Raw genomic sequence first — 25,083 nt, 5'->3', positions numbered from 1 at the left:
CAGAGCTCTCTGGGTTCTAGGCAACTGGGCTCAGCTTTCATTATTTCCTCTCCTCCATCAGGTTCTGTCACCTCCCAGGTTCTTTGGCTACTTTTATTTGTCCTTTCATTCTGTGACTTCTCATTGACTCAGTCAAGGCCTCCTCAGGCCCACCTTACACTGAGAAAGTCAAAAATCTACCCTTCTTTCTAGTATGACACAGGTAATAGTACGATTTTCTCATGTCCCCAAACACTTTTTTGATTAGGTTTCCAGCATTTTCAAAATCCTTACAGTAATCATATTCAAGTTAATTGCTGGGAAACGATTTATTACAGCCAAATCTACTGTCAGTGGAGACCTTTCTTTCTAGGAGACATACTTTCTCTTGGCTTTTTTCAGAATTTTTGTCTGAGGTGCTTCAATTTCTCTCAGAATGGCTCACAATTTTCCTCAAGTAATTTTTTTTCTGTTTCTTACCAAAAAAAGCCCTTTTCCTGCCCCTTTCAATAAATAAAATATTCACATAAGAAAGATACAGTAACTATCTGAAGTAACTTTCCAGCTTTGATGTTTTATTTAGGATTTCTATGCCTCTTTGCCTGAGTTTTACTCCAAATACTGCTAACACTACCACTGGGAGAGGGGTGTGTGTGTGTGTGTGTGTGTGTGCACGCACGTGCCCATGTGCATATGGTCAGGACTGGGGTAGAACAGAAAATGTAGTGGATTTTTGGCCAAATGATTCCTCTTTCTCACTATATTTCCGTTTCTGTTTCAGTTTCTTTATTTCTATGTGTGTGTGTCCATTTCCATCTGTTTCTTTAGTTCTACATCTCTCTCCCATTTCTTTCTCACCCTATCTCTTGTTTTCTCTTCTACCTCTCTTTACAAATTTCTTCTTTTCTTCTTATTTCTTTCTTTGTCCATCTCTTCATTTCTTTTTTGTTTCCATCTTTTGTTCTCTTCTATTTCTCCTTTTCATCTTCCTTCCCATCTATCTTTCTTACCCATTTCTCTTTTTCTCCTCATCTCTCCAAATCTGTTCTTTCTTATCTCTCTCTTTCCCTCTGAGAGTCTCCTCTTGCACCACTTTCTCTCCCTTCCATCTTTCTCTCCTTCCCTTCTCATTCTCCTCCTCCTCGCTCTCTCTCTTTCCTGTCTCTTTCTCCATCTCACTGTCTCCTGAATCTCTTCCCCTGCCAGCCCCTCTTTTTACTTCCCACTCCTCTCTATTTCAGAGCGGAAGTCCACTTGGAATGAGAGGAAGAGGAAGGCCTTTGAGCGGGCCAGCCTCGGGGACGATTCCTGCAGCTTCTCTAACTTTCGCCCAGCTACCCTGACCGTTACTAACTTCTTCAAACAGGTAGGGGTGATCCTTAGGCTGAAGTGAAGCCTGGAGCCTCTGGAGGTGTGTAGGACAGATTCTCCAGTCTGAGGTTGATGGGAGGGCTAGAATGAGAGTCCAGAGAAGACGGGGTGGGCCTGGGGTCTTGCAGCAGGGCAGCAGCCAAGGCAGCCTGTTATTGGCCCACGTTGCAGGAGGGAGACCGCCTGAGCGATGAGGATTTGTACAAGTTCCTGGCAGATATGAAGAGACCGTCCTCTGTGCTACGGAGGCTTCGGCCTGTCACAGGTACTACTTGCCTCGTTATTTCCCCTACTATCCCCTGCCTCCTTTCTCATTTCTAGATCTGCTTAATTTCCCATCTTCAGACACCTTTATCCTTATCTTCTCATTGGCAGATACTGTCCCCTGTCCCCCTATTCCCAAGCTCCTCTTTCTCTCTCTTCATCCCCTGACATCCCAGTCCCCAGCAGTCTCAATCCCAGTGACTTTTGTCCCTAACTCTCTATTGTGAAACCCTCCCCCCCACATACACGCACATATTCCCATGACATCAGCTGGACTGCTGCAAGCGGAGTTGTTTCTGACGCAGATTCGCGCCTTCTGGTTAACTCTGATCCCCTCAGTCCCCCAAGGTTCTCGGATCTGTTGTGCTCTCGTTGGGCCAAAAGAGTATAAAAGCAATTTTGAAGATTTTATTGGGGGAGCTCCTGAAAACTACTGCTAACTATCCCTATGCCGACTGTTTTTCTCCCCATTCTATTACTTTTTTGTATATATTTTATTTTTTAAAAAATTGTTACTTGTTTTTTTGGGTTTTTTGCAAACCAGTCAGGGTTAAGTGACTTGCTGAGGTGACGTAGCCAGTGTCAAGTTTCTGAGGCCGAATTTGAATTCTGGTGCTCCTGACTCTGGAGCTGATGCTCTATCTACTGCACCACGTTACTGCCCCTATGTTTATTATTCTTTAACATTCTTTTCTTTTAAATTTCAACGTCCAGGTTTATTTTCTCCCTGCTTTTAACCTCGTTGCCAAGTGCTTATTTATCTTTATCTTTCTGGACTGATTTTTGGCTCCTGGAGAATTGCTTCTTTCTGCAGATAAACCAGGGTTTATGATTGTAGTAAAATGTAAACCAGAATTTTTTGGGTCTGGATCATTCATGATGCTAACCCTGACTGCTTTGCAAAAAAATAAAAATAAAAAACAAAAGTAATATTTTAAAAAGTAATAGAATGGGAAGCGAAATAGTCAGCAGTAGTTTTCAGGAGCTTCCCCAACAAAATCTTATCCCCCTATTCTCTCCCTCTCTCATATCTTTTGTTCCACAGAGAACACAATAGGTCCCAAAGCCTATCACTGACCCTCTTTCTCAGATACCTCTGTCCCTGGGCCTTCACCCCAGGAATCAGGACATGCAGATACCCTGTCCCCAAGCTTGGTTTGAGGCAGCTCAAGTAGAGCCATTAGCATCCAGAGAAAGCCCTCTGTGGGGCAAGGTGGTCAGGGAAAGCTTCCTTGGACAGGTGGAACTCGGAAGGCCTTCCCTGATGAAGGTAAAATGTTGGCGAAGACCTAACCCTTCCCTCTCCCTTGTTCCCTGCAGCCCAGCTTAAGATCGACATCTCTCCAGCCCCTGAGAACCCCCACTTCTGTCTGTCCCCGGAGCTGCTGCATGTGAAGCCATACCCCGACCCCCGTGGCCGCCCCACCAAAGAGATCCTGGAGTTTCCAGCCCGGGAGGTCTATGCCCCCTTCACCAGCTACAGGTGGGTTCCAGTGGTGAGTCCTGAGCTGTGCTTTATTCTGGGGGTGTTTCCTATCCCAGGACTTTCCATCCCCTTCTTGGACAGGGCTCAGAAGCAGGTTTGGGGCATTCAGGCGAGCATGGGCTAAGAGGTCCCAGTGAGAGCCTTGGGATCGCACAAGTCCCCCTCCCATCCCCAAGAAATAGGTCCAGGCGGCTACAGACCAAAACAATGGTTTAATGTCAGCTTTGCAGCCTGCCCGAGGGCCTAGCCCCCCAGCAACCTCTCCTCTGGCCGGCTTCTCCGCACCCGGCTCCTCAGCCTCCCGAGCTCTTCAGCCGGGCCCCTGCCATAGCGGCCCCTCAGGGAGGGAGCTCCGGGGGCCGTGCGGTCCGTCCCCCCATCCTGAGGTCCCGGGAAGTTGTGACTTGACCAAGATTACACAGACAGTCAGTGGCGTCCGGCCTCCAAACTCGGGTCCCCCGAGCGCGCTCTCCAGCCGTCCGGTCAGCCAGGACCCGAATGCTCTCCCATGCTGGGCCCTTGTCCAGGGTCGTCCTACTTGGGCTCAGTCTTCCTCCTGAGGCAAGCTCAGGATGGGAGTGCTACAGCTTGGAGCCTGGGAGGGGAGGGAGCCATCGGTCACTGGGGCTCTTGGGGGAGGCCTCCAGGCTGCCCCACTCCCCTTGCCCAACCCGGCCCCTTCCTCACCTGGCCCGAATGTGAGACAGCTGCTGCTGCTGCTGGGTCAGCTCTCGCTGCTGCCGCTGGACATGACCCATCAGGGACCAGATGATCTGGCTTTGTTTGTCCGCATAGAGCTGTGGGGGTGAGGTTGGCTGTTGGCTCCCCCAGCCCTGGCAGCCGACCTCGGCCGGCAGCCGCCCGCCCTCCCTCCCTCCATCTCCCCTTCTCTGGAGTCAGCTACGGCTGCAGGGGGAGATCAGTGCCCCCCCTCCTCCCGCCTCCGTGGGCCCCTCCAAACTGCCTTGTCCTAGTGGGGGACCCCGTTGTCCAGGGCATCGGCGCTAAGGAGATGCTCCGGCTCCGGGACTTTCCGGAGCCGTCCTGGCAGTGGGGAGCGCCCCGGCCCCAAGCCCCCTGCTTGACCCCAGGGGAAGCTGTCTGAGAGTGCAGGATGGAGCTCTAGGTGTTTGCCCCCATCCCCAAGGTACTCCCAGGGCTTTACCTTGAGGTCTTCAAGCTCCTTCTGGGGGCGGGGGGGCACCATGGCAGCCAAGGCCCCCTGGAGCTTCTCCACCCTTTGCTGGAGATCCCGGTGACCCTCCAGCACTTGGCTGAGGGCAATCCCGGCCCCCTGAGCTTGCAGCTCCAGGGTCTTCTCTTCCACCTGTGGAGGCAAGGCAGCTGTTAGAAGCGCTGAGGGCAGGTGAGCTGGGGAGACGTCTCCTGCCAAGCCCTCCGAGGGCCCTGAGCCGTGGGAGCGCCAGGAGCTGCGCAGGGCGTCCCGGCTGCGGCTGCCCCGGGGCCTACCTCCCCCGCACTCAGCTACCTGGAGCTCCCCCAGGTTCCTCTGCAGCTCCTGGGTCCCTGCCCGGGCACTGCCCAGGTCCTGCTGCATCATCAGCACGGTCTGCTCGTACAGGCCCAGGCTGCGGCTGGCCTCGGCCAGCTGGGTCTCTGTGGCTTTGTAGATGTGCTTGAGGGCCTGGCCAAACTGCAGGACGCCATGGAGGAGGATGTTGACTTCCTCTTGCAGCGCCAGCTCTGGGCTCGGCTTGGGGCGCGTGGGCATAGGCAGGGCCAGGCTGGGCATCAGGAGCAAGCACAAGAGGAGGGACATGGCTGTGGCGCAGAGGAGGCTGGAGGCTGAACTGGGACTGGTCTCGGAGCCACCGGCCCTTCCCTTTTATGCCTGGGGCACTGTCTGCTGGCCAGCCGCCAGCTTCAGCTCTCCCTCTCTTTCCTCTCCCCCAGAGATCAATCGTTAACTTGTAGCATAGGGAGGAGGTGGATCCAGCCTCAACCTCCTCCTCCTCATCAAGCAAGCCCTGAATTGTGCAAGGCCGGCATGGGGTGAGAGGAATTGCATCAGGGGCCGGGACCGCAGGATCTGGGCCAGCTGGACCCTTCCCTAACAGCTGGTCCGGGGTGGAGGTCAGGCTGCTCGCCAGGGGCCACAAACCGAGCCACACTCCCCCTCTGGCCCTGCTGGGGCCCTGGGCAACGAGGCTCCCTAAAGGCTCTCCCCCCTCCCACCCCCTACCCTGAGCCAGAAGCACTGGTCAGGGAAAGGGGGGAAGGGGCTATCCAAGCAGCTGCCCCCTTGTCACGTGTGCCCGTCCTGCAGCCCAGTGACCCTGGCTGTCGCCGTGACTTCTGGCCTTCTAGTCGCTGAGGAAGGTGCCCTAGGATGCTCTCCCTCTGCTCCTCCGGTACCAGGGAAGATCCCAGGGCTGGGGGCAGGGAGGCAGGCCTTCATTCCCACTTTTTGAGCCTGTATTCATCAGTAAGGGAGGCAGCCTGGCAAAGCAGGTGGCCACCAAGCACCGACTGTGCACTAAGCTGAACGCTGAGGACTTTAAAATTTAGGAGACAAAAACATCATCCCTGATCTCAACGAGGGGGGAGCAGAGTGGAAGGGGGCTGATGAGGAAGTGAGTGAGCATTCATGAAGCTCCTGCTGTGTGCTGGACACTGGGCTTAGCGAGTACAAATTCTGTCTTATTTCATCCTCACAACCGCCTTATGGCATAGATTATGGTCCCTGTTTTACAATTGAGTAAACTGAGGCAGGCGTCTTAAAGGGTCTGTCCAGAGTTACCCAGCCGGTAACACCTACGCTGGCTGAATGGCCCTGGGCCCTCGCGCAGGCCCGCAGGACCACGGGTCACAGAGAAACTGCAGACCTGCGTTGTTAGAGAATGTTCTCACTCAGCAGTTCCTCGTACTGATGAAATCCCAGGTCTGGTCCCTAGTTCTGTTCCTGTTCCTGAATAATCTATTCTTCAGTCATTATTCTTGTTATTCCTGAGGGAATAAAAATCCCCTAATCTTGAACTCACTCTACTTTGTCCTCCCCTGGCTCTGGTAATGGGCCTCTATTTAGCTTCTGAAAAGACTTTTGGCAGTTTTCTAGTTTTTGAGCATGATTTCTGAAGTCTGAGTGTTATTCCTTCAGAGTCTGCTCAGATCCCCCTGTAGCTCCCTCTAGTCCTGGGCCAGCTTCCTTCTCTGAGGCTTTCCCCTGCCTGAGCCTCAGTTTCCCCATTTGTCTGATGCAGACACTAGTCCCCAGCCTGCCTGCCGAGGGGAGTAGATTATTCTCTAAGGACATGGTGTGAAAGGTTCCAGTGAATTCTGGTTTCATAAGAGTAAAATGGGAAATCCCAGACGGCCTGTCCCCCGAAACTTCTCAGGGTCTGGGACCCAGGTAAAATCTTCCTTGAACCCACCTCTTTGGGTCTTCCCCTGCTCTGGGAAGGGGGCCCCCCCGTGGCGAAAGGCCCTTTCTTTTCCGGATTTGCAACAGCCTTTTTTCCCATTCTTTGCCCCCCCTCCGTCCCCCTCTGGGTTTCCCTGGCCTGGCTCCATTTTTACCTTACCCAGACTTTTCCCGTCCCCCCCGGTCCCCGGGGCTTCCTGCAGAATCCGGGCTTGTGGTGAGACCAAATGGGCCTTGGGGCAATGCAGGGCTGTTGGGTGGGGGGGCCACCCGGCCCCTTCCCTTGGGGGATCTGGGCATAAGCCACACCCACGATGGCTTCTTTGTTTCTAGGCCAGGACAATTTTCCAAAAATTTCTTTTTTCAATTAATCTTTTTCTTGCCTTTTCCCCACAAACCCGTTTGTTGTTTTAATTAAACAAAACTTCCCATTCTTGGTCCAAAGGAAAACTCTTTGCCAGGTCTTCCCGGGGGGGCAGTAGGGTTGCTTTGTAAAAGGTTTTAGCCTCCTCCCCTTCCCCAGGGCAGCCCACCCACTTCTACTTTCCTCTGGCCTTGGGTTGGCCTTGGAATTTTAATCCCCTGCTGTTTAATTTGGCTCCTCTCTCCCCTGGGCAAATGTAAAGGGCGGGCGGCAGCCCCAAATTCATTTGGGGGAAAGGCTGCTTTGGTTCAGAACCCCCGGGGGGACGTTTAGGCCTTGCCGGGTGGCTCCGGCAAAGCTCTGGGCTTCGAGGCCTCCACCCCCGTCTTCCATCTGTCCCCCGCCGGGCCAAGGTTGGAGGTTTTCAAGCCCCATGGGTTTTGGGGCCTTTCCACCCCGGAGGGTTTGACCCGCTCCCCAAGTTTCTTCGCTGAAAAGGACCTTGGTTGGGACCCCTTTTGCCTTTCCCCCTGGGGGGCGGGCCCAAAGCGGGCTGGGTCCCAAAGGGCTGGCTTCCCCCACGGGCTTTAAGGCCCCACCCCAAATTGGGTAAACAAGGCTGGCGGTTACCCCAGAGGGTCTCTAAACCCCTTCCCTTTTTCCTGTGTTGGGTTGGTTGGGGCTGGGCGTTTGGGGCTAAAGGGGTTGGCCAAAAAAGGATGGAACTGGAAAGGCCTTTTCCCCTTGCCTTTTGTTTCCACACAAGGGCACCCAATACTTGTTTGAAGGCTCACAATTCCCATGTTAAACCCAACCCTTAAAAAAATCTTGGTGCTGAAGGAGGGAAAAAGATAATTGTTCTTTTAGCACTTTTCTTCCCTGGGGATTTCTAGTAAAATGGGAAAGTTAAAGTCCTTTGGTTGGGTCTTTTAACTTAAATTCAAATAATTTTGTTTTAATGGGGAAAAAAGCCACCTCAACGTTTCCTTCCCCCACCAGAAACCTTATATCTCAACCCTTTGGGACCGCCAGGGCTTTGATTAAAACATCGCCCTAAAGTGCAGAATAGGGAGGACCCCCGGCCAGCCCTGAGCAGATCTGCTTTCTCCCATGGAGCATGGCCCCCAAACCCTTTGGGTTTCCCAAATCCCACCTGCTCTTTGCAGGGGGGACCCAGCCAACCCTCCCCTCCCTGGTCTCCCAGGGTCATTCAATAACCCTGGAGTTCCCAATCCAGGGCAATTTGGGAGACTGAGGGAGGGGTTCCTTGGTTGGGGGCAGGGGGTGCCCGGGGTCTCCCCACCCCTGGTGTTAGGTCTGAGCTCCGTTCTCTAGGGCCCCGGCCTGGCCCCAGCCATGGGCAGCGCCCTCCTACCTGCCGAGGGGGGCCCACCTAGCCCCTTCCCCCACCCCAGGGCTTTGGGAATCCAGCGCAGGGTTTTGGAGGCTACACAGTGGTGTATCACAGCAAGTATGGGGGGGCCAACATGGGGGGGGGTCTAGTAATGGGACTGGGAAGCTCGATGGGGGGCCAGAGGGCATGGACGTGAGGGGCCCACCTCGGGTGGTGAAGAGCCCCAGGCAGGACAGGCTGGCGGCGGGCTGGCGCTGGGGTGGACCCGGACCACAAGTGTCCTGCAGCATGGAGGTGGGCCGGGCCCCGGGGCTCCCACCCACCCCTCCCCAGGTCCCGATTCTTAAAGGAGTTGGGTGGCTCCCAGCCAACGTGACAGAGAACCACCACCCGGCGTTCTATCATCTTGGCCCGGCGCCTCTGGAAACCCTGGGTTTCTGGCGGGGCCCCTTCCCGGCAGTTGCCCCTCTGCCCGTCCCCCATTCCTAGCCCCCAGGGGGGGGCGTTGGGGTGGGGGACAGCCTTTAGGGCTCACCCTCCTTTTGTCCCTCCCGTGGTTCCCCCCTGCAGCACAGGGACGGGCCCTTCTTCTCCTGTGTCGGGTCGGCCCCCCGCCCCTGGTGCCCGGGTGGGCTCCCTGGGGCCCCGCCCGGCCTGGGGTTCCCAAAGGTCCCGCCCCCGGTTGGGGGCTCCCCCCCGCACCCTGGCTTGGGCTTGGCGGACCCCGGATGTTTTACACAAAGGTGGGGGGCCGGTGGGGTTCCCAATCAAAGGGCGGCAGCAGGGTTGGGGCCTTTCCCCCCCCCAGCTGGCCTGGCCCCCTCCCAGTGCCCTCCCGGCAGGGTGGGTGGATGGCCCTGAAGGGCTGGGCGGGACCTGTCCTCCCGTCCCCCAGGTCCCGGGTGGGGGGCGCCCCAGGCCACCCCAGGCCCCCTCCCAGGGTCCCTGGGGACTCATGTGGCCCAGAGGCCCTTGGCGGGGGCCCAGCCTTGGGTAATTGGCCGGGGCGGCGGCCTCGGGTGAGGGGTGCAGGGAAAGGGGCACCCCGGAGCTATTTCGCTTGGCTCATGGGCCCCTGGCGCGGGGTGGGGGGGGGCTCCAGGGCTTTGCCGTTGGTAAGACAGTGCCAGGCCCCCCACCCCCACCGCTGTAGGGGGGCATTCGGGGGTCGGGCCAGGGGGTCTGGGTGGGGGCCAGCAGGAAGCAGGGCCCCCCAAAATGGGTTTGGGCCCGGGGGCCCGGCTCAGCCTCCCCCTCAGGACCCCCTGGACGTTCTTCCGCTAGTCCCCGTTTGAGGGTTTCCCCCTTCGCCTGAAGGGCGGTCCTGGGGAAACGCGGGCGGGCTGAAAGGGACGCGTGGGGGCCCTTGGCGGCCGGGCCCCTTGCCTTCTCCCACCACGTGCTGGACAAGCTCATCCACCTCATCGTGCGGCCCCCCGTCATCGGCGGCCAGATTGGTGAGGGCCGGGCCCGGCTGGGCGCGGGGCCCGCACAAGGGCTGGGGGCAAGGGGCTGACCGGGGTCTCCCTCGCCCTCTAGTGAACCTGGGCCGCGGGGCCTTAAGCCTTTCCCTGGGGCTTATCCCCAAAGTGGAGGGCCCAGGAAGAGGGTCCCAAACCGCTGCTGGCCCCTTCTCCCCGCCTTCCCTCCGGCCGGGCGGGCCCCTGAGGAGGCCCCCAGTCCCTCCGTCCCCCCAGCCTCCCATCGGGGTCAGAGGGCAGGGTTGGAAGGGGGGAACCCTAGAATCTGGGGGGGGGGAGGGGCCTGGGGCCCGGCCCACCTCACGCCCTCCCCACCACCCCACTTTCGTGTGCTACCCTGTCCCGGGCCCCGGGCCGGCCCTCCAGCCTCCACCTGTCACGCTCCAAGAGCATCAGCAGCAGCAACCCGGATCTGGCCTCCTCCCCCTGCTCCCCGGACGAGGAGGTCACCCGCATCCTGGCCTGCAAGGTGGGGGCTGGGGGCAGGGCACCCACTTACTGTCCGGCAGGGGGCTGAGGGTGGGACGGGGCTGGGAAGGGTGAAGGCGGGCTCTTCCTTTGGATGGGGCGGTGGGGCCCGGGGACCCCCTCCGGTTGAGACCGGGGTTTTCCTCCCATGGCCCCAACAAGGCCCCTTCCTGTTGCCTGTTCCCCCCCGCCCCCACCTTCCTTCCCCCCCCCCTCCCCCACCCCAAAGGGGTTTACCCCTTTTCTTTCCCCCCTCTCCCCCTCCTCACCCCCCCCCCTCACTCCTCCCTGGGGAACTGTTATCCCAGAAAAAGGCCCTCTGGGCACCCCCCCCCTATCAAAATCCCCCTGGTATCCCCCGGGGCCCCTCCCCAACCGTCCCCCCAAACCTCCCCAAAACCTCCCCAACCCCTTACTCATCCTGGGCTGCCCTCCTAACCTGGGGCCCATTCCCCTCCAAACACCCAGGGGGGCCATTCCCCCGGCCCCCTCCCTCCCCACCCCCTCCCCCCCCCCTCTGGCTTTTAAATCCCCTCACCTACCTATCCTTCCTCTCCGTTAACAATAAAATCCCTTTGGGGCCCTTTCAAGGCAACTTTGGGGACCAAGAAAACCCTGGAAAGGGGGGAAAAAAGGGGCCGGGCCATTCTGGGGACTCCCCCGGAATATTAAACCACTCACCCCTTACATTAATATTTTTCTTTTTCTTAAACTTTCCACCTTTTTCCCTAACCCTCTCACCCTTGGGCCCCCAGCCCCTAACCTCCCTTTCCCCGCGGGCTCCTTCACCCCGAAAGTCTAAAACCCCGGGGTTAAACCCCGGTCAAGCTACTGGGATTCCCCTGGACTTTAGGAAAAAGGGGAGAGGAATAGGGCCGGGGTGAGGCATCCGGGTCCCAGGTTCCCCCAACCACCAAAAATCAATCAAACTCCCCCGGGAAAACCCCCCCTCCTCCCTCCCCCGGGGAAACACTGGAGATGGACCACCTCCCCTTGGGGGACAGTAACCTGTGGCCACCAGGGGCTCTGTCTCACCCTTGCCCCCCTCAAACCCTGAAACACCCCCTCAAAACCCCTTTCTCCCAACATCAACTCCCTCTCTTGCTTGTACTACCCCCAAAACCCGGGAAAGGCCATTCAACCCCCCTCCGGGGGCTCAAAAACCTATATGCCCTTTCCCCCCCTAACCCCCAAAATCCTTCTTTCACCCACATGTTTTTCTCCTCCGGGAGGTCACCACCCACAGGCCCCACCCTCCCCCCTCACGGGGACCGGGGGCTCCAGAAACCTGATCTCCGGGGCCCGGGGGCAAACTCCCCACTTTGGGTAACAATTTCCTCCTTACCACAACATTTGGCCGTAGATGCAGGGAAAGCCCAGTCTGGGGAACTGGGCTCTCTGAGGAAGGGATAAACATTACCCCTTAATGGGGCTCAAAGGGTTGGCGGGGCTCCCCACAAGGGAAACGGGGCTTTACACTTTACCCTAAAATCCCTTAGGGGAACCCCCCTAGGAACAAACCCCGCATGAGATGGGGGTGGGACTACCCACTTCCCCCGGATATCCCTCCCTCCTCTCCTCCTCCTCCTCCTCCGTCCTCCTTCCTGTGTTCTCTCCACACTAACCCTCTGCTCCATCATTCTTCCTCCTCCTCTCCATCCCCTCCTACAGGCCCTGGCGGGTCTAACCCACTTCCCTTCCAGGGCTCCCTCTCCCTCGCACCTCCCACCGCCCCACTAAATAAACCCACCCCAAACCCAGGGGCTGGGGAAAAAACCGCTTCCTCCACCTCTTCTCCAACCTCGCACCTCAGCCTTCCAGGCAGGGCAGGGCATGGGCAAGTGGGCGCGGGCTCTCGGGGCCCCCAGGGCAAGCCCCCACCAGGGTCCTGGGCCGCCATAAGAAACCAGACTTTAAACCCCAGGAAGAAAATTCTCCCCAAAGGGTACCTCTCCCTCTACCCTCCCTCTCCACCCCACTAAAACTGGCCCTCATTTCCAAATGACCTCCCCCCCTTTCTTCTTAACTCATGACCCTGGGTCCCGGGAACCTCTTCCGGCGTTCCCCATCCGGAGGGGTGGGTGGGATGGGAACCAAACAACATTGGGGTAATCGGTTTTCTTAACAAAGGGGTAAAAAATCAAAAAATTTAAAAGGTTTAGGTTAATTGGGAACTTTAAAAAAAACTTGGTAAAACTTCCTAACCCGGGACCAACTTTCATCCCCCCCATTTATAGGGAAACACAGTATTCATGGGGGGGACCCAGCTGTACCGAGCCTTCTAACCGAACCAAGGGATCCCAGGCCCGAGGGCCCCTGCTCTTTCTGGGGAATCCTCTGGGCCCCCAAGGTCCCTCCTTCCTCTGAAACCAAATCCCCCAGGGGATCCGTGTGCACAGGAGAGCATCATCCGCCCCCCAGATCTCAGCCTTCTCCCCCTCCCACAGGTAAAAAGCATGTCCTTCACTTTCGGGGCTCTGGCACTCCGGCCGCCCCAGGCTTTTCATGGAGCATCTCCCCGGTCCTCGTGGGGGCTGGGGCCCGCCCCGCCCCAAAGGGGGCCTGGCCCTCATCGTGCCGGCACTGACCTGTCATTGGGTCTGGGGGCTGGGCTGTCAGGCCACCCCTCAGGGACAAAAAACCCCCCTTTTCAGGGGCCGGTCTGCCCGTCCCTTTTTCCCCCATCCTGCCCTGGAAGGAAACAGAGGCAGATAGGCCCCTCCCAAGGAGTCCCAGAATTCCCGTGAACTCTGGGGCCTCAACAAGTCAGTGCAGGACACAGGGAGGCTTCCTGAGAACCAGGAGAGAGGCAGTAGGGGCCTCCCCCAGCCCAAGTGGGGAGGCCTGGAGGCCCTTGAGGGGAGGCCAAACCCTTTTCTTCTCTCTTCTTGGACATGATTCGGGCCCAGGATCTCATCTTTCCCAGTGGGAAAGGGGAAAAGGGGACTCTGGGACTGAAGGTCCAGGGTCCCCACAGAGGGATGGTAAAGGCCCCCAGGGCCCAAAAATTCCCTAAACGGACCCCGCTTCTAGGACTACCGGGGCCCAATCCCCCTCCTTCTTCCTCCAGTACCTCCTGTCCCTGGCGGACCGGGGCTTTGTGTTCCTCCTCATCAGGGCCTATTACAAGCAGGTGTCGGGGCAGGTACTGGGGCCAGTGGGAAGGAAGGCGGCCCGAAACCCTCCCCCCTACCTCCCCATATCCCGAACCTCCCAACGGGCTGTCACCCTCCTGGACCAAGGATCCTCTGTCCCAGGCACTGGCCTGACGCCCCGCCCATCTCCCCCCGGCCTCCCCCCCTTCTCCCTCAACCTCCAGGTAAAAGCCGGGTTGCCCCCCCCTCTCAAAGGGGGCCCCAAACTTTTGGGGCCTACCCTGCCTCCCCTCCCCCAGGCTCAGCCCTCCGGGTGGGACCCCGGTGATCAGCATGTTCGAGCTCTCGGGCGCCTTTCGGCAGCAGCACTTCCTGGCCGGGCTTCTGCTGACTGAGCTGGCCCTGATTCTTGAGCCCGAGGCCGAGGGGTGAGTGAGGGGCCGCGGGCTGAGAGGGCCGAGGGCCCGGGGCTGCCTGCTCACCCCCAGACCTCCCCAGGGTGTTCTTCCTGCACAAGAAGGCCATCAGCGCCGTGCACAGCCTGCTGTGCAGCCACGACGCCGACGCCCGCTACGCCGAGCCCGAGGTCAAGGCCCGCGTGGCCCAGCTCTACCTGCCACTGCTCACCCTGGTCCTGGACACGCTCCCTGTGCCGCCCCTGGGTGGGGGCCCCCGGCGCCGGGGGACCCGGCCTTTTCTGGGGCCCCTCATTTGCCGGAGCCGGGAGCCCTTGACAATCACCCTCTGAGCAGGGCCGCTTCCGCCTCAGGGCCCTCTTTTTGGGTGCCCGCTTGGCTCCCAGTTTTAGCTGTAAATAGGGATAAAATCGGCCCGTCTCCGGGGAACTGTTAAGCAGGCGTGGGCCCTTTCTGGAGGGGGCAGCCTGGCATGCCCAGCCCCGAAGGGGGGGGCTTTCCCCTCCTTCCCTCCCAGACAAGGCCTCAGCCTTGGAGGGCACTCCCAGGGCCCAGGGCTCACCCCCTCCCGGAATCCCCGCTCCTCCTCCCCACCCCCAGTAACAGCCCTCCCGGCCTCTGCAGAGAGCAGCGGACAGCGCTCCCGGCTGGCCTCCATGGCCGAGGTGGACATGGACATGGATGGGAGCAGCACCATCAGCCCCTCCGTGGCCATGGCGATCGCGGGGAACCCCCTCCCCCCCGGTCCGCGACCCAGCCTCCCCCTGGGGCCTCCGGCTGTGAGTACTGAGGGGGCTCTGAGACGCCAGAGTGGGGATGGGGAGGTAAGGGAGCACACCAGCTTTTGGAGAAGGAGAAGGCTCCAGAGACAGCCTCACCCAGACTTCCTGGGAGCCGGCCTGGCAGATGGAGGGTGGAGGGTGGTCTCCCTGCGCTTTAGTCCATGACCTGGTTGTCTGGGCCAGGATAGGGACAGGCCTGCCCAGCTCAGCTTCCACCCCCCCCCCCAGACCCCCTTCTCCCCCCCAGCAGCCTCAAGCTGGGCCCGCCCAGTTCAGCTTCTCCCCCTCAGCCCTCCCGCACAGTTAGCCCCCTGGCAGCAGACACAAGCCGGACCCTGCTGATCTGCGCGCTGTGGGTGCTGAAGAACGCAGAGCGAGGACTCCTGCAGCACTGGACCAGTGACCTGGGGCCTGCGCAGCTGGTCCGCCTGCTGGACCTCCTGCACCTTTGCACATCCTGCTTCGAATACAAGGTCGGCCTCCTCCCGTGGGATTTCCCAGCAGCCACTTCCCCTCCACCTTCAGTTTCCACACTGTTGAAATGACCAGGTCGCGCTCAGTGACCTCCAAGCCCGGTCCCCAGAATGCTCTGGGCAGGCCCACGAGTCCCACACCCCGGTGCTGCCGTCGCAGGCAGGGGCCACTCGGAGGCGCTCGAGGCCTCTGGTAGTGACCGGCCCACACTGTCCATTGTTCTCCCCGGGCACTAGGCCCACCCCCCGACTCTGCCACCAGAGTTCTCCCTGTCAGTCAGTCAAGCATGTATTAAGTGCCTACTGTGTTCTAGGCACTGGGGATACAAAGAAGGACACTAACAGCCTCTGCTCTCAAAGAGCTCACAGTCCAGTGGGGAAGACAACACTGTAAACAGCTGTCACAGACTAAAAGGATTCGGTGGGGCTGGGAGGGAACTTCAGAGAGGAGGCCCGGGGAGCTGGGAGGAGAGCAGGAAAGGCCTCTGGCGGAAGGTGGGGTTTGGCCTGAGTTTTTGGAGGATTTAGAAGCCAAGAGGAAGAGTCGAGGAGGGATGGCATTCTAGGCATAAGGCACAGCCAGGGCAAAGGCTCAGAGAGGAGAAATGTACTAAAAACACAGGCCGCTGTGGTCTGGTTGTCAAGTATGTGCAAAGGAATAAATAACTGGAAAGGGAGGGACCAAGGGACAAGAGCTTGAGATGCCAAGGAAGGTTTTCTGTTTGATCCTGGAGATTATCAGTGAATTGGGCACGTGATTAAAAAAGCTAAAAAAAGAACAAATTAAAAACCCCCAATTAGATGCCAAATTTGAAATTCTAAAAATAAAAGGGGAGAGTAACAAAATGAAAGTAAGAAAGCTATTGAACTGAACAAAACTACAAGTTGGTCTTGTGATCCTGGAGATAATAGAAGGCCGTGTTTGATTGGTGCAACGAGGGCAGGGAAGGATGCCTCGAGGTTGTGAGTCTGGAGGACTGGGATATGCTTGACAGTGACCAAGAGTTGGGAAGGCTTGGAGGGGTCTGTTGTCTGTTGCATGTTGTTTGTTTAAGCTTAATTTCTTCCATACTGAGAAACAATTTTCTCAGCCATTCTTAGCCAATAAAAAGTTCTTTCTCAGGTAAAACCGTAATAGAAAGAAAGAAAGGTGAGAAGAGGGGCAGAGCTTGTTAGAGAATATAAGTTCTGATTGGATAATAGTGAGTTTGAGCTACCCATGGGACATTCAATTCAAAATAAATACGAGGCAGGTGGTGATAGGAGATTGGAGCTCAGGACCTTAGGGGTAGAGCTGGGAATCCCTTAAATAGAGGCGATCATTGCACCCTCCTAGTCTCCCCGTGGGGAGTTAATGAGATCACCTAGCGATAGAGTGACCAGAGAGCACCAGTAGAATAAAATGAAACTGTTCGAGGACTATGAAGAGACCTTTGGTGGGGGACACTTGTGTGGTAAATGTGACCTGAAGACCGAGAAAGTGGTTAGAAAAATAGCAGAACCTGGAGAGAGCAATGTCCTAACGGCCTGAAGAGGAGGATGTGGCCAGGGGCCAGTGGTCAGCAGTATTGAGGACTGCACAGGGGTCTTTGGCACCTTTGGAACTGAAAGTCACCTTCCCCTGCCCCGAAATGGTCTGTTTCCACAGTCCGTGTTAGAGACCCTCACAGGAGCTTGGGAGTGGGGGAGGGCCCAGGCAGAAAGAGTTGGGGGGAGGGGGCCGAGCCTATCAGCCCAGGCCCCTTGTTTTGAGACAGTCTCCATCCTTTAACCACCACCCCCACCCCCGCAGGGGAAGAAGGCCTTTGAACGGATCAACAGCCTCACTTTCAAGAAGTCACTGGATATGAAAGCTCGCCTAGAGGAGGCTATTCTGGGAACCATTGGGGCCCGGCAAGAGATGGTGCGTCGCAGCCGGGGTAAGTTACGGCTGCCTGAGAAGCCAGCCAGACCCTGCCTGTTCCCTGGCTCCCGGCCCGTGGCCTCTGTAGGTCCCCTCTGCCCGCCACAGAGGGGGCCCAGTGAGCCCCGTGCGCACCTGGCCCATTCCCCAGCTCCCGGCCTATGGCCCTCACAGGACAGTCCACTCTGCCCACCACAGAAGGGACCTCATGCGCACCTGGCCTTGGGAGGCCCCCAGTGACTGTGGGACTGTATCCGTACCTCCGTGTTTCAGAGAGAAGCCCATTCGGGAACCAGGAGAACGTGAGGTGGAGGAAGAACGTCACACACTGGAAGCAGACCTCAGACAGGGTGGACAAGTGAGTGGCGCAGAAAGGGCCGGAGGGCAGTGGACGAAGAGCCCGGGCTGGGGCGGGATGGGGATTCTGGACCTGAGCCGCCCCCCAAACTCACCAGGAACCTGAGGCAGAGTGGTCCCATAACCCTCCATCCCCATTTCTCTACAGAACCAAAGATGAGATGGAGCATGAAGCCCTTGTCGATGGGAACCTGGCCACGGAGGCCAACCTCATCGTCCTGGACACCCTGGAGGTCATAGTGCAGGTAGGGGCCCGGGGGCATGGCGCCTGCTGAGGCCCTCTTCCCCCACCCGTCCATCCACAAATCTCCCCCTCTCTCTTTCCCACAGACAGTGATCTTGTCGGAGGCCAAGGAGGGCCTCCTGGGGGCCGTGTTGAAGGTCCTACTGCACAGCCTAGGCTGCACCCAGAGCGCCCTCTTCCTGCAACATGGCCTGGCCACCCAGAGAGCCCTCGTGTCCAAGGTGAGGGGGCCCGGGCAGGCCCCTGAGTGCTCCCTCCCCTTGGCCCAGTGTCCGGGCCCCTGCTCATTCCCAGACGTGGCAGAGGGGCTGCAGAATCGGCCCAGGGCCCAGGGCCCCGGTCCCGGTGTCTCTCTCTGCAGCCCCCGGGGTACGGAGGTGGGGGGGACTGGGGAGGAGCCTGACCCTTTGGCCCCGAGGGAAAGGTGCCCAGGGCCCCAGGCCCTGCATCTCTCTGTGGCCCCCGGGGGGAGGACACCCAGGGCCCGAGGGCAGGGGGGCTGTGGCAGCGAGTGCCTGACTGTTCCGGGGCTCGGTGCAGTTCCCCGAGCTGCTGTTTGAGGAGGACACGGAGCTGTGTGCAGACCTCTGCCTCAGGCTGCTTCGCCACTGCAGCAGCCGAGTCACCACCATCCGCACCCACGCCAGCGCCTCCCTCTACCTCCTCATGCGCCAGAACTACGAGATCGGAAACGTGAGCAGGCGGGCAGGGACGGTGAGGGGCGGGGAGCAGACCTCGGCAGGTGCTCGTGGGACTCCCACCTCGTCCCTGCTCCCCACAGAACTTTGCCCGGGTGAAGATGCAGGTGACGATGTCCTTATCGTCCCTTGTGGGGACAACGCAGAATTTCAATGAGGAGCACCTGCGGCGCTCACTCAAGACCATCCTCACCTACGCCGAGGAGGACCTGGAGCTGCGGGACAGCACCTTTGCCGAGCAGGTACCGGAGCCCCGCCCCCCCTCGGCTGCCCTGGGCCACCCTCGGCCACCCTCCAACCCCCTCAATTGCTCCCAGGTCCAGGATCTTATGTTCAACCTGCACATGATACTGACAGACACCGTGAAAATGAAGGAGCACCAGGAAGATCCAGAGATGCTCATTGATCTCATGTACAGGTGAGGAGGGAGGGATGGGGGTCCTGGTGGGGACGGATAGATGGCCAGGAACCTGCTGGGGGTGCACAGATGATCCAGTTGGAGGGTGGGGATGGACAAGTGGTCGGGAAACAGTTTGGTTCTGAGGGAAAAAGGAACAAATGATCAGGAAGCTGGGGCGTGGTGAGCTGGTGCTCCTAGTTAGGGGGTGAAGACAGATGGGGGGCCGGAGGCTGGGGGGGGCACAGATGAGGGGGATGAGACTGACCGGGGGACTCCTGCTTGGTGCTAGGATTGCCCGTGGGTACCAGGGCTCCCCGGACCTTCGTCTAACGTGGCTTCAGAACATGGCCGGCAAGCACGCGGAAAGGGGGAACCATGCCGAGGCGGCTCAGTGCTTTGTCCACGCAGCAGCCCTGGTGTCTGAGTATCTGGCCCTGCTGGAGGACAGCCGCCACCTGCCTGTGGGCTGTGTCACCTTCCAGGTGGGCAGGAGGTAGCGGGCGCGGGGCCAGGCCGGAGGCGGAGGGTGAGGAAGGACACCTCCGGCCCGAGCCCCCCGATGGACAGCGGGTCGCCTTTTTGCCTAGAGCATCTCGTCCAATGTCCTGGAGGAGTCGGCCATCTCCGATGACATCCTTTCCCCTGACGAGGAGGGCATCTGCTCCGGCAAGCACTTCACGGAGCTGGGGCTGGTGGGGCTGCTGGAGCAGGCGGCCACCTCCTTCACCATGGTCAGCTGGGGCCCAGGGGAGCGGCCGGTGGGGAGGGGAAGCAGGCCCCCGAGCAGTCCCCCAGGGCGGGCCAGCCCCTGCCCGAGGGAGAGGGAGTGTCAGAGGCCAGCAGAGCAAGCCCAGGAATTCGCTTTTCTCTGTTTTCCTGCTCCCTGCGGCCCAGGGCGGGCTGTACGAGGCTGTGAATGAGGTCTACAAGATCCTCATCCCCATCCTGGAGGCCCATCGAGACTATAAGAAGCTGGCCATCGTCCATGGGAAACTACAGGAGGCCTTTACCAAGATCATCCACCAGGTTAGCGGGAGCCCCCCGGCCGTCAGCCTTTCAGCCCCTTCTCCAGACGCCGGCTGAGCCCAGGCCCTCTGATCATCTGGGCCCCCAGGACACCCTGCCCACCAGCCCTGGCCAGGGGCTCCCACACTCCCCCGACACAGGCTGCTCCCTGGGGCCAGAGCAGGTTTGGGGGGATCAGGGGAGCTGGGGTGCAGGGCAGTGGACTTCCACACCTTCACCTCACTTTGTTTCCCTCTTCAGAGCTCTGGTTGGGAGGTAAGCGGAGTCCCGGTCTCTGCCCGAGCTGGTCACCCCAATGTGGAGCCTGCTGGGACGGCCCTGCAACCACCAGGGGGAGCTCACGGACCTCCGCACCCACCCCCACCCCCCACTCCCCAGGAGCAGCAGCAGCTGTGGCTTGGCAGGGGAAGGGAGGCATTAAACCCTATCCAGTCTCCACCCCCCCGCCTGGCACAGCTGTGGGGTGGCCACTGCCAGGGTCATGATCCCCTCCCCCCAAGTCCCGTGGGCAGCGCCTGAGCCCAGATGACTCACCCGGCTCTCGCTGCTGCCTCTGGGGAGTCCCCGAGGGCTGGGTGAGGGGGGGCCTCCCCGGGCATCCTCCTCATGTGGGCAGTCACCCCCCTTCTCCCCTCCCGGCCTGGCTCTGGGACTGTGGCTGGGTAGTCCAGATGGGGGATGGAGAACAATGCCAGTATCCTGGCAGTGCCCGCCGGGGCTGCTGGCACCCACATCAGAGCAGCCCTCCCCCACTGACTCCCTACAACCCCCTGGCGCCCCCAACTCTGAGCAGCCCCCCAGAAACCAGGCAGCCAGTAGCCCGAGCCTCTGTTTCTCCTCGCATTATCTCACCCATCGGCCCCCTGGTGAGGGCTATTTTTAGGCCCCTCTGGGGTTCTGAGAGAAGTTTCAGTCCTAACATGGTTTGGGTTGGTTTGGGCTTGGGGGCCACCTGGCTCCCCTGGGCCTGCCCCTACCCCGTCCTTTCTCAGCACTCCCCCCGCGGCTCTTTGTTGGAATGGCTGGTTCCCAGGCCCCGGGCTTGGGAGCTCTGGTCCTTTTGGGGTTCCCTACATGTAAGTCCAGGGCTCACAAGGAAAGCACACTTGACTTCTCTCCCTTTTCTCCATGCTCCCTGCGACTCGATCTCCCCCCATCTGGACGTGCCATTGGTGAGTGAATTACTCTCGGACCCAAGCAGCCCCTCCCAGAAAAAACGAACCGTGACCTCCCTGTGCCTGTTTGGCCTCCTGTGGTCCGGACCTCTTGTAGGGAGGAAAGGCCGGGAAGCCTCGAGTCCGGAGGGCTAGGTTTGGGGGGGCTGGTCTTGAGGAGCCCCCCTTGGGGCAAGGGAGGATCAGGTAGTGTCCATTTCTCCATCTCCCCGGCTCCGGTTATCTCAGATCCTATCCTCCCCAATATTCCCATCTGTGGGCTGGTGCTGAGAGGGGGTCCCTCTCCCAGTCCGGGGGAGTGCCTCCTTAACTAGGGAGGGCCCCTGGTAACTTGGTGCCCTGGGGGAAGGGAGATTAGGCTCCCTGGGGCCTGCCCTTCATGGTCCCCTTCCCCCAGCTGACCCGAGTGCCTGGAGGCCAAAAACCAGGAGGAAACCACCTTCCCCAAGGAGGTGAGCCGTTCTGAACCTCCCTCCTGACCCCCCCAGGTCCCAGCGCATGTTTGGAACCTATTTCCGCGTTGGCTTCTACGGCTCCCGTTTTGGGGATTTGGATGAGCAGGAGTTTGTATACAAGGAGCCATCGATCACAAAACTTGCTGAGATCTCCCACCGGCTTGAGGTGACTCGGCAGTTGGGCCCCCCCTTCCTAGAGGCAGGGGCATGGACTGAATGGCCCCATCCTGGAGGCCCCAATCCCTTCCATGCCCCGCTTCTCCCTCCCCCCTGTCCCATCCTCTGCAGCTCATTAGTAAGGGAACTTAACAAGGTGCGGATGATGAGATCCAGGGGCCAGTGGGGCCTGGGCAGGCCCTGGACCCCAGTCAACAGCTTTGTACTCTGTTCCCCAGGAAGGGAGGGGGAGAAGGAAGGGGTGGTACAGCCCGGGGCTGGGAGGAGACTGCCAAAGCTGAGGACGGAGGGGGGCCGGGCTCAGACATTTGTTATCAATTTAGCGGTGGATTCCAGGGCCCAGGCAAGGTTGGGCTGCCCACGTGACGAGGGAGGGGAAGGGGGGGCGATATGGTGACTCAGGGGAAGGGGGGACGCTGTGGGCTGCGGCTGGGCCGGCCGGAGCCGGGCTCATTAACTGTCTGACCAGTCATGAAGCAGGAAATTGGGAGCTGAGGAGAAATGCTAGGTCCTCCTTGGCCCCCTGCCTTTCCCAGGCCCAGTCCAGTCCCACTCCCCAAAGTGACTCCCATACCCTGCCCCCCCCCCCAGGAATTCTACTCAGAGCGTTTTGGGGATGATGTGGTTGAGATCATCAAAGATTCTAACCCTGTGGACAAAGCCAAGCTGGAGCCCCACAAAGTAAGAGGGGTCCCCTAAACACAAAGCCCGGGGCATCCAGGAGGTGTCACCTCTGGGGCATCGGGGGGCCTTGGCTCGGTGCAGTAACCCCGGGGCACTGAGGGACTTTGGGGGCCCACATTGCCCCCCACCCCTCAGGCCCTTAGATCCCCCATTGGGCCCTGCGCCTTCCCTGAAAGACCGGTGACCTCTTTGCAGAACTCGATCTCCGCACCTTCCTGTTCTGCACCCCTTCCGACGGCGGCCCAGGGAGCTCCAGGCGGCCAAGACACTCAGGCACGGCCCCATGTTCCCCACATCAAGACCCGAATTAATGTCATCCACAAGGAGGAGGTGCCGGGCCACGAGGGCTGGGCGGAATCCCACGGGGGCAGGGCCCCCCTCGGGGCCAAGGCCTTGTCCCCTAAAGCCCCTTTGTCCCAGACGTCCCTGGAGGTGGCCATCGAGGACATGCAGAAGAAAAGCAGGGGCTCCCTTGCCACCGAGGGCCGCCCCAAGATCCAGATGGGCTCCCAAGGCTCCGTGGGCCCCTGGGCCAGGACGGCTGTCCGCCCAGGCCCTGGGCTGGCGGGGCCACCAACCGAAGGGGCCTCAGAGCCCGGGAAGGGGGTCTCACTGGGAAGAGTGAAGGGCCGGGTCAGGCACGACTGAAAAGGGGTCCTGGGCCAGACCGAGTGAAGATGGCTCAGGCCCAGATGGAAGGGGTCTCACTGGGTCAGACAGACTGAAGGGGCCGGGTCAGAGACACAGACTGAAAGGGGTCTCACTGGGCCAGACACAGAGTGAAGAGGCCGGCTCAGAGACCCAGATGGAAGGGGTCTCACTGGATCAGACAGACCAAAGGGGCCAGCTCAGAGACCCAGACAGAGGGGGTCTCACTGGGTCAGAGAACCAAGCATGAGTGTGGATGGGCGGGCAGGGGAGAGTCCAAGGCTAGAGAGCATCTCGGCAAAATGAAAAGGGTGGTCTCTGGCGGGCCTCTGGGTTGGGGCTGGAGGTCGGAGATGGTGGTAGAAGTCTGGGGTGAGGGGTCAGTCCAGGCCTCAGACGGTACCCAGGCAAGGCCCCAGGTTGGGATATTACCTCTCAGCTCCCTCTCTTCAACCCCAAACAGGGTCCTCTGGAAGTAGCCCAAGTGTTTCTGGCTGAGATCCCTGAGGACCCCAAGCTCTTCCGGCACCACAACAAGCTCCGTCTTTGTTTTAAGGACTTCTGCAAGAAGTAGGTCCCCCGGGGCCCCCTGCTCCCACCTCCTGGTCTGGGCCTTCCCAGTGAGCTCCTGGCCTCCCCTGGAGCCTGAACCTTGAACCCCACTCCTGGCCCCAGGTGTGAGGATGCCCTGCGGAAGAACAAGTCCCTGATTGGCCCTGACCAAAAGGAGTACCACCGGGAGCTGGAGAGGAACTACAGCCGCCTGAAGGAGGCCTTGCAGCCTTTGCTGACTCAGCGCATCCCCCAGCTGTTTGCCTCCCTGGCTTCGGGCCCCAGCCCCAGGTAAGGAGGCAGCAGAGAAGAGCCCACCTCTGCAGGGTTTAGCGAAACGAGGCTCACCATACCTTCGCTCCTTTGATTCTGCACAGCTCGGAGCTACTGTGGGATGGTTCCTGATGAGGAAACCAGGGTTGGGGGGCGGGTTAAGTCCCAACACCCCCCCCCCAGCTTTTTATGAGAATTAAAAGGGATAAATCAGAGAAGGGGCTTTGCCAACCCTGGAGCCGATTGTTTTCCTAGGGCTGCACAGCTACTGAGCCCCTGCTCTTCCTGACCCCCAGACACTGTGTCCAGTACCTTCCATGGTCTGGGGGGCTGTGAGTGCAGAAAACTTAGAAAAGGCTGAAGGCAGGAAAAATGGGCAAATAAATTTAGTCACTTTTACCTTTCATTGTATGCCTAGCCTGTCACCAAATGTTAAGAGCTTAATATATGTTTATTGATGAGCTGCCAGTGAAGGAATAACCCTAATGATATGGGGAGGGGGCTCCCTGGAGGGCTGAGGAACTCGGGGTTTTTCTAAAAGGAAACCTTGGAAGGCTTCCTTCCAAGGAAGGGGGGAGACACTGTTACTCTGATGTATCTCTTTCCCCCCTCTCGGTTCTCCTCCCACCCCAGGAACTCTTTGAACAGAACAAGTTTCAGAAAATTTGAAGGCTGATTGAGAAGGATGACAAAGGACTGTGGCCAGCCCAGTGGGTCTGGGACCCTTGCACACACAGTGGAGGCCTGGCCTGGGGTGGCCCCCCTCCCGCCACGGGGCCACTCTGGTGCTTTTGTCTTCCATGCCCCTCACCCTGGTTCCGTCTGGCACTGTGCCCAGTTGGGGGAGAAGGGGTCACACCTGTGTTTACGTTTTCTTTTTTTTTTTTTTTTTTTTTTTTAATTTAAAGTGACTTTTCAAAAAAAATCACCCAGTGAGCATGATTCCTCCCTTGAAGGGGGTTGGTTGGGGGGCAGCTTCCTGGGGGGGACTGGGAGAGACTACTTGTAAGTCACACTTCGTCTCCGTGCTCCCAGCGGAGGGGCGGAGGGAGCGGGAGGCAGGCGCCCCTTCCTGCCAGCTGAGCCCGGCTTGGAGAAAAACAGTGGGGCACAGTGGGGCACTGGGCCCTCCCTCCGGTTGGGTTGGGATGTTTGGAGATGTTTTGGTAACTGTCTCAACGCCGCCTTCCCCCACCCCGACAGCTGGCCCGCTGTGGATAAGGAAGGAGAGAGATGCACGACTACGGGGGTGTTATCGCCCTCTGGGGAGGGTGCGAGTTCTGGCAGAACCCCAAGATGCCCCGACATTCCGCCCCGCACCCTCCTCCAGGAAGGGCTAGCGGCCGAGGGCCTCCTTGCGGGGGGAGACCCCAGGGCAGCGCTGGCCGCACAAGTCCTTCCCTTCCACTGGGGAAAGGTGCCGGGAGCCCCTCCCACACACACCTGTTCCGCAGGTGGAGCCCGCACCTGCCCCCCGGGCTCAGACACCTCCAACTCCCGCCCCACCCCCAGCCCAGGGCGCTGAAGTTAGTGGACTCGGGCTTCGGGAGGGCGGTGTTACACGGGGAGGGGAGCG

General features: G+C 59.4%; 2 protein-coding genes across 4 annotated transcripts in view; one reads left to right on the top strand and one right to left on the bottom strand.

Moving 5' to 3' along the window:
* The window catches only part of DOCK6 (dedicator of cytokinesis 6), a 47,677-nt gene extending 22,811 nt beyond the window's left edge, over nucleotides 1–24,866 (top strand). The window contains exons 12-46 of the mRNA XM_031947737.1: nucleotides 1,221–1,345; nucleotides 1,522–1,615; nucleotides 2,935–3,219; nucleotides 3,398–3,582; nucleotides 3,808–3,905; nucleotides 4,586–4,824; nucleotides 5,630–5,694; nucleotides 8,182–8,317; nucleotides 9,096–9,219; nucleotides 9,518–9,657; nucleotides 9,740–9,809; nucleotides 9,961–10,193; nucleotides 12,597–12,723; nucleotides 13,183–13,479; nucleotides 13,544–13,672; nucleotides 13,743–13,906; nucleotides 14,267–14,439; nucleotides 14,733–14,915; nucleotides 16,708–16,834; nucleotides 17,092–17,176; nucleotides 17,324–17,420; nucleotides 17,506–17,640; nucleotides 17,960–18,112; nucleotides 18,201–18,359; nucleotides 18,435–18,535; nucleotides 18,807–18,999; nucleotides 19,105–19,248; nucleotides 19,412–19,543; nucleotides 19,784–19,798; nucleotides 21,214–21,339; nucleotides 21,942–22,046; nucleotides 22,170–22,672; nucleotides 23,067–23,252; nucleotides 23,358–23,525; nucleotides 24,141–24,866. Of these exons, the coding sequence (XP_031803597.1) occupies nucleotides 1,221–1,345; nucleotides 1,522–1,615; nucleotides 2,935–3,219; nucleotides 3,398–3,582; nucleotides 3,808–3,905; nucleotides 4,586–4,824; nucleotides 5,630–5,694; nucleotides 8,182–8,317; nucleotides 9,096–9,219; nucleotides 9,518–9,657; nucleotides 9,740–9,809; nucleotides 9,961–10,193; nucleotides 12,597–12,723; nucleotides 13,183–13,479; nucleotides 13,544–13,672; nucleotides 13,743–13,906; nucleotides 14,267–14,439; nucleotides 14,733–14,915; nucleotides 16,708–16,834; nucleotides 17,092–17,176; nucleotides 17,324–17,420; nucleotides 17,506–17,640; nucleotides 17,960–18,112; nucleotides 18,201–18,359; nucleotides 18,435–18,535; nucleotides 18,807–18,999; nucleotides 19,105–19,248; nucleotides 19,412–19,543; nucleotides 19,784–19,798; nucleotides 21,214–21,339; nucleotides 21,942–22,046; nucleotides 22,170–22,672; nucleotides 23,067–23,252; nucleotides 23,358–23,525; nucleotides 24,141–24,183 (5,339 nt within the window). The 3' untranslated portion in view covers nucleotides 24,184–24,866. The remainder of the gene's footprint in view (nucleotides 1–1,220; nucleotides 1,346–1,521; nucleotides 1,616–2,934; nucleotides 3,220–3,397; nucleotides 3,583–3,807; nucleotides 3,906–4,585; nucleotides 4,825–5,629; nucleotides 5,695–8,181; nucleotides 8,318–9,095; nucleotides 9,220–9,517; nucleotides 9,658–9,739; nucleotides 9,810–9,960; nucleotides 10,194–12,596; nucleotides 12,724–13,182; nucleotides 13,480–13,543; nucleotides 13,673–13,742; nucleotides 13,907–14,266; nucleotides 14,440–14,732; nucleotides 14,916–16,707; nucleotides 16,835–17,091; nucleotides 17,177–17,323; nucleotides 17,421–17,505; nucleotides 17,641–17,959; nucleotides 18,113–18,200; nucleotides 18,360–18,434; nucleotides 18,536–18,806; nucleotides 19,000–19,104; nucleotides 19,249–19,411; nucleotides 19,544–19,783; nucleotides 19,799–21,213; nucleotides 21,340–21,941; nucleotides 22,047–22,169; nucleotides 22,673–23,066; nucleotides 23,253–23,357; nucleotides 23,526–24,140) is intronic.
* On the bottom strand, nucleotides 3,234–5,250 carry ANGPTL8 (angiopoietin like 8). 3 transcript variants are annotated; one of them, XM_031947565.1, is made up of 4 exons: nucleotides 4,590–4,880; nucleotides 4,266–4,427; nucleotides 3,788–3,897; nucleotides 3,234–3,695 (listed from the first exon to the last, which is right to left on the bottom strand). In XM_031947565.1, the coding sequence occupies exons 1-4, from the start codon at nucleotides 4,878–4,880 to the stop codon at nucleotides 3,668–3,670; spliced, it is 591 nt and encodes a 196-aa protein (XP_031803425.1). In that variant the 3' UTR covers nucleotides 3,234–3,667. The 3 variants fall into 3 exon arrangements, with proteins under 3 accessions (XP_031803425.1, XP_031803423.1, XP_031803424.1); XM_031947563.1 differs by having other exon boundaries at nucleotides 4,266–5,250; XM_031947564.1 differs by lacking the exon at nucleotides 3,234–3,695 and having other exon boundaries at nucleotides 3,832–4,427.
* Nucleotides 24,867–25,083: the final 217 nt, after the last annotated feature.

Source organism: Sarcophilus harrisii, chromosome 1 (assembly GCF_902635505.1).
Source record: "Sarcophilus harrisii chromosome 1, mSarHar1.11, whole genome shotgun sequence".
In the NCBI taxonomy this organism is placed as follows: domain Eukaryota; kingdom Metazoa; phylum Chordata; class Mammalia; order Dasyuromorphia; family Dasyuridae; genus Sarcophilus; species Sarcophilus harrisii.
The sequence above is the reverse complement of the archived record's forward strand: the minus strand, read 5'-3'. Positions and strand labels throughout refer to the sequence as shown.